The 11,520-nt window shown below is 55.1% G+C and overlaps 1 protein-coding gene across 1 annotated transcript; it reads right to left on the minus strand.

Annotated features, from left to right (window-relative positions):
- Positions 1–3,187: 3,187 nt before the first annotated feature.
- Positions 3,188–8,971, minus strand: AQP3 (aquaporin 3 (Gill blood group)). The gene is made up of 6 exons (XM_080669339.1): positions 8,802–8,971; positions 5,775–5,901; positions 5,296–5,433; positions 4,842–4,960; positions 4,278–4,495; positions 3,188–4,190 (listed from the first exon to the last, which is right to left on the minus strand). Exons 1-6 carry the CDS (start codon positions 8,907–8,909, stop codon positions 4,022–4,024), a joined length of 879 nt encoding a protein of 292 aa, XP_080525465.1. The 5' UTR covers positions 8,910–8,971; the 3' UTR covers positions 3,188–4,021.
- Positions 8,972–11,520: the final 2,549 nt, after the last annotated feature.

Below are 11,520 nucleotides of genomic sequence, written 5' to 3' on the forward strand. Positions count from 1 at the left end.
AAATGAATCTGATGCCGAAGAGGATGTTGAATTCAATGACCTTCAAAAACAGGGGTGGGCAAACTTTTTGACTCGAGGGCCACAATGGGTTCTGAAACTGGACCAGAGGGCCGGAACAAAAGCATGGATGGAGTGTTTGTGTGAACTAATATAAATTCAAAGTAAACATCATTACATAAAAGGGTACGGCCTTTTTTTTTTATTATTTCAATAGTTTTATTCATTTCAAACATTTTAACAAGAAGAATGTAAACACTAATTATTATAATTTGAAACTTCAAAAAATGGAGGAATCATAGCACAATAACATACCTTATATTGAAGATGGCAAAGGCAAAATAAAATTGCCTAACAAAGGAAAGGTACAAAAGCCTTTCAAATTAAACTTAAATATAATAAAATAATTTAAAACTGAAACAAATAGAAAAGAACAAAATGTGTAAACAGTAAATTAAACATTTTCTTTAGTGCAACTTCCAAATTATGCCCGGGACGTAGATGTAGATGGCAATGTAGACTGGGTTGAAAGGTTTTTGGTCTTTAAAACATCAACTTCAGTGGGAACAGTGTTGTTGGTCTCCTTTTTAGCTAATGCTCTGATACTGTGCTCTCCAGGGGCGTGTCTCCCTACATCACCACGATAACGTGTCTCCGCATTCCCAGGGTGATGTCGGGGGACGCGTCTGCGGGCATTACAAGGAGCCTCTGGAAGATTGAGAGGTTGTTCCTTCTACTGAATGGGCAGATATAAATCCGCCCACTCAGAAGAAGGAGCTGTGGCCGTGTTTCCTGACTGCTGCTGGTGAAGGAGCGGAGGGGAGAGCAAGAGAACCCTCTGCTCTTTCGGCTCCGCGGGCCGGGTAGAACAGCCGAACGGGCCAGATCCGGCCCGCGGGCCGTAGTTTGCCCACGGCTGTTCAAAAAACAGCTTTCAGCATCTCTCCTTCACCACCACCCTCTCCCCTTCCCCAGCTCTGCAGGAAAAACCATGAGGTGAGGTGACATTTATTGACTATTTACCATCCTCTGGTCATTGTGCTAAGTCCTTTTCATGAATTATCTTCCATAACTTCCTCCTCTCAATATCTCCCAATTCACAGATGAGGAAACTGAGGTTCAGAGGGGAGAATGATCACCCCCAGGTCCCACAGCTAGAGAGGGGGCAAGCTGGGCCTGGAATCCAGGCTTGACTAGTTTCCTTAACCAGGTAAACTCCTTAACCAGGTCTCCCGCCACCAGAAGGTCTCCTACCACCGCCTGAGCTGACTGGTCAAGGTGAACAGCAGGATTTGAGAAGAAAGGATGGCGGAAAGACAGGGGCATGCTGGGGAAGACAGCAGGAGGGACACTGCAGGTGGGAGCAATGTGGCTGGAATGAAACTCTGAAGCCACATGAGTTGCCTTTCCTCCCCCAGGGCCTGGGAAGGGAACACTCCCTCTGGCATGCTTCCCTCCAGCATTCCATCCACTCCTCTTGCGAGCTGGGGACAAAGAAGGGTGGAGACCTGAGATGAAGCTGCCTCCTCCCCCCTCCGCCCCCCAGTCCTCGCTGTGTGACCCTGCATTTGCCACCCACCCTCTCTGGGCTATGATCTACTCATCTGTGAAATGGCTGGGGAACAAGACCTGGTTTAGCCTCTCAAACTCACAGTTCTCCTGCCAACCCCAGGAACCCTCGGCACCCCTGGGGTTAACTCTGCAGGAGGCTTGTGTTGAGGCCACCTTCCCTTTTATTCTCAGTGAAACTTGAGGACTGGGTGAGGAAGGAGAAGGTGAGAAGGAGCACGTGATCACCTGCCAGAGCTTCCTGGCTCAGGGGTGCCAAGCCCTTTGCCTTCCTGTGCAGTCAGGGTCCCAGAGTCAGTCAGTCCAACCCCAGCCTTACGGACTTGGATGTGCCTCAGACTGGAGAACTGAAACCGGGGGAGACAAGGGTGTAGGCAGCTTGGTCTCTGGGATCAGACAACTGACTGTAGAAGATGATGGAAGAGTGGGGATGGCTTCACAGAGAAGGAGGCATTAGAGCAGATCAGGAGGATTTTAGTGAGTGGACACTTTGGAGCAAAGGTCCAAGGTTAGGAAGGCACAGGAGCACACAAAGAAGTCTGGGGTGGATGGAGCATTGTGAAGGGATGGCTAGGGCCAGGGGCCAGGGGCCAGGTCCTGCAGGGCCTGAATGCAGGGGCGGGGTGGGGGGAGGGTTGGATTGTCTCAGAACAGTGGGAAAAGTCATGGAAAGAGACTCGCTTTCAGCAGGGGTTTCAGAACAATCCCTCTGGTTGCTGTATAGGCTGACTGGGGCAGGCCTGGAGGCAAGGAAGCTGCTAAGGGGCTGTGACCAGGCAATGAGTAGATTTTGGCAGAGCCTGAACAGCTGTAAGCTGTAGAAGACAATGTAGGTTCCCAGTCTGATTGGACTCCTCCAGAACAGAGAGCTCACTATTTCTTGGGTAGCAGTCCTCCCCGTAGGGCAGCTCTGCCTGGGAGAAAGTTCTCCCCTAGGCCAGGCTCAAGCCTGTCTTCCTAGGCCCGTGGTCGGCAAACTGCGGCTCGTGAGCTACATGCGGCTCTTTGGCCCCTTGAGTGTGGCTCTTCCACAAAATACCATGGCCTGGGTGAGTCTATTTTGAAGAAGTGGCGTTAGAAGAAGTTTAAGTTTAAAAAATTTGGCTCTCAAAAGAAATTTCAATCATTGTACTGTTGATATTTGGCTCTGTTGACTAATGAGTTTGCCGACCACTGTCCTAGGCCAGGGGTGGGCAAACTTTTTGACTCGAGGGCCACAATGGGTTCTTAAACTGGACCGGAGGGCCGGAACAAAAGCATGGATGGAGTGTTTGTGTGAACTAATATAAATTCAAAGTAAAGGAGTGGAGGGGAGAGCAAGAGAACCGGATAGAACAGCCAGATCCGGCCCGCGGGCCGTAGTTTGCCCAAGGCTGGTCCTAGGCTGATGGGGAGTGCAGGAATCAGGAAGGAGATGCCATTCACATGCGGGGACTCCCAGGAAGAGGGGAGCTTGGGGGAAAGTGTGGAACCGCTGAGTTCAAGCTGAGAGGAAGGGGCTCTCTGACCTGTCCGCGTGCTCCTAGCTGGGCACGCTGGGTATTTGTGTCCAGATACACTGACGCTCCTTAGCTGGCCCCAAGGGAACAGCAGGACCAGCAGACAAATGTTGACACAATGGGAAGTTTTAGGCATATATTTTATTGGTTTTTTTTATAAAAGGCAAGAGTACGTGTATTGAGTGGAGGATTAAAAGAGTAAAGACCCTATTTAGAGTAGAGTCTCCAACCCCTCCCCCCTAAAACTAAGACATCTGCTATATATTTTTTTAAAAAAAGAGCAAATATGAAACTTATGACCTGGACTTCACCCCACCTTCTCATGCCTACATCATGACAAAAACACGTTATTCAGCTCCTACTTATATACAGTCAAAGGCTCACACCTGGGCTGTGGCCTCCTCCTCCCAGCCCTGCCCATATTCCCATCGTACCGTCCCCAAAGCCTCCCCTGAGCCCCTGCTTGGAAAACAGGACAGACACACACACACACACACACACACACACGCACTCAGAAACATATATCTGGACCCTCCTCCACCTGCAGCCCCTGAAACATGCAGGCCCCTGACACTTTCCTCACTCACCACCCCTCCCTTACACTCCCCCCACAGCTAAAATATCTGGGAAAACACACACACACACACACACACACACTCACACACACTCACACAAGCACATGCACGCACACACTCACATACCCACTGCCCATTCATTCCCTTGGGGAGACAAAGTTCTGTTGGCCCTACGCTCTGTCCATCACAGTTTATGGACAGTGGCCTGAAGTCCTATGTGGGTAGGGTCCGGTGGAAAATCCTGGAGGGACTGTCCAGAGGGTGGGGGCAGACAAGGAGCTTCTCAGACTGGAGGGGGGTCGTGAGGGGGGCTTCCAGGGAGCAGCCCCTGCACAGTCCGTGGATGCTCCAGGGAGAGGGGCAGGGGGTGGCCCTGCCCACTCAGACCTGCTCTTTGTGTTTCACGTGGGCCAGCTTCACATTCTCCTGCTCAGTGGAGGGTGGAGGTTGCTCCAGGTGGCAGCCGATCATGATCTGGTACACGAAGACTCCCGCAATGGAGCCCAGGAGCGGGGAGACGATGGGCACCCACCACCACTGGCGGCCGGTCCTGGCGGGGCAGAATATGTAGTTAGGGGCGGGTGGGGCCAGCAGAGGGAAGGCAAGCTGAGGCTGGCTGGGTGGGGGTGGCACTCACGTGAACACTTCCGAGCCCCAGCCGGCGATGGCGGTGAAGAGGCGGGGGCCGAAGTCCCGGGCAGGGTTGACAGCGTAGCCAGAGTTGAAGCCCATGGAGGTGCCGATGACCAGAACCACCAGGCCCACGGTGAAGGCCTCCAGGCCCCGGGGGACGGGGTTGTTGTAGGGGTCCACAATGGCCAGCACACACACGATGAGGGAGGCGGTGCCGATGAACTGGCGAGCAGGGAGAGCAGGGTGAGGAGTGGCCCCCGCCCCACCCTCTGGCCCCTCCTTTGGGCCTCTGGCTTCCCTCCAGCTCTTAGTCCTGTCACCGCCCGCATTCTCCTCGATGGGACGGTGGTGCTAGCATTTTTTCAGGGATAAGGATCCTCTGGGGAGCTGGTTCAATATAAAAGCTGCCATTCTGACTCTGATGGAGGTGTCCCCACACATGGAGGTGTCCCCACACTTTGAGAAACTCTGCTTTAGACAAGGAGTCCTGTCCCCCAGCCAACCCATCAGCAGCCCAGGGCAGCCTGGTCCCTTCCCTGTGTTCCCTTCACATGCCCCCAGCCCATACCTGGTCGAAGAAGCCATTGACCATGTCCAAGTGTCCAGAAGGATAGGTGGCAAAGATGCCAGCTGTGCCGTTGGGGCCCGAGACTATAAGCTGGTTGTCGGCAAAGGCCCAGATTGCATCTGATGACAGATTAAACCCCAAGTGGGTGAGTGCAGAGGCCTGAGTCCAGTTTCTCCTCTCTGGCTGGGCCCACCCTCCCAGGGGTCATGGGTAAGTAGAATCACTGCTGTTTACTCAGGAGCCGGAGGCAGTGAGGTGGGTGGGGTGAGGGCCTGAGACGCTGTTTGTTGCCCAACTCGTTTATTTCCCCTGTGCCCCGCACCTTGGGCTTGTGCGTGAATGAGTGAGTCATGAGCCAGGGGCCTGGGCAGGCCCCAGCTGTCTGTCATGGGAAGGCCTGATGCCAGCGGGTCCCCAGTAGAAGGAGGGGGTAGTGGAGGAGGGTAATGCTTACCATAGTACAGCCCAAAAACGATCCCAGCGCCCAGGAAGGCTCCCAGGGTCTGAGCCAGGGTATAGATGGGCAGCTTGATCCAGGGCTCTCTCGCCAGGAAGCACATGGCAAAGGTCACAGCAGGGTTCAGGTGGGCCCCTGCAGAGATGGGAAATGGAGCCTATTGGCCATCGCCTGCCACCGTGGGGAGGCCAGGATTCCACACCACCTTCATGTTCCCCGTCTCTGTCCCAGGGAGCAGGGTGCAAAGAAGGGTTTCTTGTACCAGATGGCGGATTGGATTGTGGAACAGGCCAACTCTGCTAATCTCTGATTCCAAGGTGAGAGTCAGAGTCTAAGTACCAAGTTCCTTCTCCACCCCCCTCTTCCCAGGGCTCAGAGCTCAGGTCACAGCTATGCCCTGCCCTTGGGAATGTCCCCACCCCACTCCCCACTGGGACCCCTCGTGAGAATGCTTTGAGGGTGGAGCAAGGCCTTACCGGAGACCTGGCCAGCGATGAGGATGCCCAGGGTGACGGCAAAGCCAAAGGCCAGGTTGATGGTAAGGAAACCACCATGGGTGCCCCGGCTGAGCACGACCTGGGCCACGGAGCCACAGCCAAACATCTGTGTCAGGAAACAGAAAAGGCAGGAGGGTGAGGCCCGGCTGAGACGCAGCAACTCTCACTCCAGAGGGAAGGGTGAAGCCAGCAACCTCGGCCTGCCCCATCCGGAGGACGGAAGGCCAGTCCTGGACTTCAACCGAAACCCCTCCTGCTGCTGTTGCACTCTGAGAAGAAGCAAACATGCCCTCCCATCCGCGAGGTCCCAACTCTACATAACAGGTCCCCGTGGAAGCAGAGTCTGCAACTGGGAGCCCTAAAGATGGCTGGCCATCTTCATAGATTTTTCTTGAATCTCAACAGATGTGGGGTGGAGGGCAACAGTTTTCATCTTAGCAGTTTCTCCCAGCCCTTTACTCACTCATCCCCCACCTGCAGTTGCCTCCCTTTTTGCCCCAAAGAAGAGCTAGGTGGTTGGTGGTGATGGTGGTGGTGGTGATGGTGGTGGTGGCGGTGGTGGTGGTGGTGATGGGGGGGGGTGGGGAGGTGGTACAAAGAAGTAGGGAGGAGGCCTAAAGTTAGGTTGAATCCACCTCTCCTGAATCTGGGATGTCAGAGCCCCTGCCCATGCCCCTGGCTCCCCTCAGCCCCTCTCAGCACCCTCGCGCTCCTTGACCTGTCCCTGTCCCAGAGCCTCCTCTCTCCACCAGCCCTGACCTCTCTGCCCCTAGTGGTCCAGGGCCCCCCTCAGATGTGGAGGTCCTAAAGACAATAAGTGGCTCCTCTCACTAGCCCTAGTCCAGGCCCCTGGGCAGTGGAAGTGGGGAGATTAGTTCTAAGCTCTCTGCCAGGGATGGGGGGATTCAAGAGGACTAAAGTCCTACAAGGACAGAAGGTACTGTTTCCCTTGTTCAAATGTAGAAATGCTTCTGCACCAGTTGTAAAGAGCTGTTGCCCTGCGCTCCCTGAGTATCTCCCAAAGCTGCCCCAGCCCCTGCCCAGGTCTCCTCTTTCACCTTCCCGTAACTAAAGGTTTGATATCTACCGAGCAGGCAATTTCCGAGACCCGTGCTAAGGGTCCTTGTCCATTCTGATGGGTCAGTGCCCTGCTGTACCGGGTTGTTAAGCGTTCTCATTATCATCCCTCAGAAAGATCAAAAGATAGTGGAGAAGCCAGCGGCAAAGGTGATGCAGGGCGAAGGTGTACAGGCAGGTGCAAGCAAAGATCAGAGGTGGTGAGTATGTGGAGGCAGGAGGACTGACAGGCATGTGTGGGTCTGGGGAACCCTGCTGCGCTTGGCAGGCTCTGCTCTCAGTTCCTCGCCCGCCTGAAGGCCAAACCTGGCTCCATCCCAGGAGGCCTTGGAGTGAGAAGCTGTCAGAGCCAGTTCTACCACCTTGAGGCTAATCTTCCTCTTCCTCACCCTCCTTCTCCCCAGTGCCCCCTCCTTACTAGGTACCCCAGGGAAAGGGGCCTTCCTTGCCCTAAAGCCAATTCTGATTCCACTACTGCAGGCTCTAGGCCCCCAACCCTCAGAAGTGTATGCAGGCAAGCCCTCACCCACCTCTCAGGGGTCTCCCACGCCTGGCTCTTTCTCTTCAGGCTGCCCTGAGGTGCTGCTTTTCACTGACACCCAATGCCTCGCTCACCTGAGCCTGAAACCCTCCTTCCTGGGCTCAGCACTAGGCCTGACTGCTCCTTCGTGGGGAGGTGAACTGAGACTGGGGAGAGGACAGGGAGGCCCCTCTGTGAACGTGGAAAACAACGTCCTCTGTCCTGGCTGCTCTCTAACAGCGGGGAGAGGGGGTTTGGATCCTACCTTGGACAGGGAGTGGCGGACACAAGGCTCTGGGATGGGAGAATGATAGGCACCTGCCCCACTCCTGTCTTGGCACAGGGGAGAGAGGTATGGGGATGACTGGTAGGGCCACTCGTCTTGTGAGGGGCTGTGGATAAAGTGCCCCCCTGGTTTCCTTCTCCCCCTTCCTGTTTCCAGAGGTGAGTCTCAGCTCTCCTCTTCCCAGGGTGCCGTTCCATCACCACCACCCATTGGGGGTGGGCCACGCCAGCCCTCCCTGCCTCTGGTTAAGCTTCCAAGTCCGCAGGGGCTGGCAGGTCTGCATGACCTAGGGCTGGGGCTGGGGCAGGAATGGAGTAGCCTACCCATACAATGGAGCAGCTCAACCCAGAGGTAACCAACGGGGAAAAGATGTAACCGCCACAGGAGCGGCTGACAATTAGAAACTGGGACAGGGAATGGGGACTCTTAACTGCTGTGTCTGCCAGACCCCAAAAATGCAGACAGAGTCACCCAGGAACAACCCAGGGACGAAACTGTGTAACCAGGGAGTAACTGGGTCTGGGGAGTAACCCACTTGGAGAACCCATAGAGTAGCTCAGAGCATGGGTAACTGACAGGGTCTGAGTGGCTCAGCAGGAGGGGAGCAACGTCAGGGACACCACTTCCTCTGGCCTGGGCCCCACTGCCTTCCACAGCCTCCTATCTGCAGGATCCTGCTTTCCTCTCCTCTGCTGTGTGCACCCTGTGGGCCTCCGCCCTCTGCCCCAACCCGTGGCAAACTGTCCTCATGGGAACTTTTGGACTTTCTGAGGCTTAATTATTCATTAGGGGCCAGATATCAGAAGCCAAATAACCTACTAGGGGCCCATCTGCCTCTGCCCCGACTGTGTCCTGGGCTGGGACTCTGAGAACTTGGGGAGCCTTGGGAGCCTTGAGAAAGGGCTGGCGGTCCCAGAGGGTGGGCTGGGTCACTGGGGAGTGACAGCCCTAATAGATGGGGTCAAAGCTAGGGGGAGGGGAAGCGCACTCTGAGAGGGATCAAAGTGGGGATCAGAGCTGGGAGAAGGGTCAGGGCTGTCTGGAAAAGCACAGCCCTCCGATGAGCAGGGTTAGGGCGTGTGGGGGCGGGGACAGAGGGGATTCCCTAGGTCCCCCCACTCACCACGAGGATGAGGGTTCCCAGGCACTCAGCCAGCGCCTGGCGAAGCAGCCGGTAGCGGATGTGGAGCATCTCCCCGCAGCGGTTCACCAGCTCCTTCTGTCGACCCATGTTGGGGGCAGTTAGCGGCGGACGAACAGGTGGCGGAGCGCGGCGGGAGGCGGCGGGCTGGGCGCAGTGCCCGTGAGCGCCGGCTGGCGCCCTTTATAGCAGCTGGAGGCACAGGTCCCGCCCGCCCCGCCGCCCCGCCCGCTCAGTCCTGCTTCGCACGCGTTTAGCCCGCCCGGGCCTCAGGAGTGGGCGGTCACCCCACACCTTGCCTGGGAGGTTGGTGGGGATGCGGGGTTGGGGGAGCTAATGAGGAAGGTGGAGGAACGTGGGGTGTGAGGGACCTTAGGAGTGAGGTTGGCCCCGGAGAGCATTGGGGGAGGATGTGTCTTGGAGGCTGAGAGCCAATGGTGGGGCACACGCATGTGCAGGACGTGGCTGGGGAGAATGGAGCTGCCAGGGAGATTGCCTTGGCCCCTGAGCCCGAGCTTTGCTGTCATCCTCGCCATGGTGGGGGTGAGAGGAGACATGTCAGAAAGATCGACAGGATGGCTGGACCCAGCATGTCCTCAGTCAGGGGGCTGGAGGGAGGAGGCTGTGGGCCCCAACGGAGAAGATTCCCTCTCATAGACCCAACGCAGGTGCACACACAGAACGCGTGCTGAGCTCCAGCCAGAGTGCACGGGCCTTTGCTCCTTCTGCTGGGAGCGCTTCATATGTTGCATGACCAGCTCTGTCCACACATGTTGTCTTGTATGCCTGATCACACTTGCTGGGCATTTCTCACGGCTGTGCACATCCTGTCTGCTATGGCTGAGTTAACTGAGGTAGTCACACATGTACCTGAGTGCATTTTGCACATGGCTCCAGAGCCTGAACTGAAGTTGTCCTGACATGTCACATGCCACATGCTTGCCCGAAGAGTAAGTCCCAGCTGGGTTTGTTTTCCTTAATTTTTTGTTAATCCTCACCCGAGAATATTTTTTCCACTGATTTTTTTTTTTTTTAAGAGAATGGAAGGGAGGGGGAGAGACAGAGAGAGAAACATCGATGTGAGAGACACATCGACTGGTTGCTTCCCGACCGGGGCAGGGATTGAGCCTACAACCAAAGTAGGTGCCATTGACCAGAATCGAACCCACAACCCTTCAGTCCTCCAGCTGACGCTCTAACCACTGAGCACCCAGCTAGCTCCCACTCTGGTTGATCCTGTCCAAGGGAGAGTGTCCTTTTAAGAGATTAAATTGATGCCCTAACCGGTTTGGCTCAGTGGATAGAGTGTCGGCCTGCGGACTCAAGGGTCCCAGGTTCGATTCTGGTCAAGGGCATGTACCTTGGTTGCGGGCACATACCCAGTAGGGAGTGTGCAGGAGGCAGCTGATCGATGTTTCTAACTCTCTATCCCTCTCCCTTCCTCCCTGTAAAAAATCAATAAAACATACTTTTTTAAAAAAAGAGATTAAACTGCCTAAAGTTGGGGAGTCAGCCCCATCTGAGGAGTGGGTGTCGTTCAATAATTGGGAATCTGGGGTTTGATGGCCTGGGCCCAACTCCCACAAGACTGGAAGCTAATATGCCCTCACCCCAGTCCCTTTCACAGCACTGCCAGAGGAGACCAAAGAAATCGCTTTTGCCAGATGAACTTAATCCAAGTGGGCTAAGGGCCTTGGGGACCTGTCCCTTGAGAAATGGCTGTCAGAAATAAAGGTTCCAAAGGTGACTAAAGCCCAAAGAGATGGGGTTTAGCAATACATATCAGGTAAATTTGTGCACACATGTACCCACATGCATGTGTGCGTGTGTGCACACGTGCGCGTGCACACACACACACACACACACACACACCCTGAGGCTGACAGCCACACAGCCTATGGACACTGAGCTCTGGTCACATGCTCAAGGAGTCCCATTTACATGAGAATCTGGTCATACATATGGAACCCACATACAACATCTCTCATACCCTTGGCTCAGAGAGATGCACCCCACCCTCTGGGCCCCCATGGGCTGGGAGGTCCCATGGTGAATCAGGAAGCCATCACTGAGTGTCTGCCCACGGCCCCGCTGCCAGTGTGTGACTCAGGACGGAACCCTAGACTCCTGATGCCAGAGCCCAGATTGGGAAGGGGGAACATGCTGCCCTCTCTTCTCCCTGCCTCATGATGCACTTCTCAGCTCCTTGCTGCCTCAGGTGGGGCTGCAAAGGCAGCATAGGTGGGAACAGGCAAGGGAGTCCTCAACAGTGAATGAAAGTGGAGAACCCCAGCCCAGAGCACCTTCTCCTGAGCCTGTCAGCCTGGCCTGGGACCCAGAGCAGGGGAGAGAAACGGGCAGCTCTGCCACCAGCAGGCACACACAAGGTTCCTGTACACAGTTTGCACTCAGCTTACATAGGTGTTCCCATGTGCTGCAGGGGAGAGCAGATCACACATACAACCGAGGACTTGCGTATCTTGTTCACATTAAGCGGCATTTATTAACACGTGTGCACCTACATGTACTCATATATGTATGCAGGTATGTACGTGCCCACCTATAATCTGAGGCTACAGTTCACCACAGAGCATCTTTGCCACCCCCTCTAATGGATGCAGCTCCATGCCAAGGCACATGGTTTGGCAAGAGGAACAAGAGCTGGCTCCCATTTCTTTATGGTCCCCAATCGGAGCTCAAC

This window comes from Plecotus auritus (genome assembly GCF_963455305.1).
Source record: "Plecotus auritus genome assembly, chromosome: 5".
Taxonomy (NCBI): domain Eukaryota; kingdom Metazoa; phylum Chordata; class Mammalia; order Chiroptera; family Vespertilionidae; genus Plecotus; species Plecotus auritus.

What these genes read in the sequence shown, in the direction of transcription:
- AQP3 (XM_080669339.1), bottom strand. Translation starts at nt 8,909, where the DNA reads ATGGGTCGACAGAAGGAGCTGGTGAACCGCTGCGGGGAGATGCTCCAC. An exon ending in CATCGCTGGCCAGGTCTCCG is followed by an intron (nt 5,434 to 5,774) that starts GTAAGGCCTTGC and finishes CCATCTCTGCAG; the next exon opens with GGGCCCACCTGAACCCTGCT. An exon ending in TGGGGCTCGGAAGTGTTCAC is followed by an intron (nt 4,191 to 4,277) that starts GTGAGTGCCACC and finishes CTGCCCCGCCAG; the next exon opens with GACCGGCCGCCAGTGGTGGT.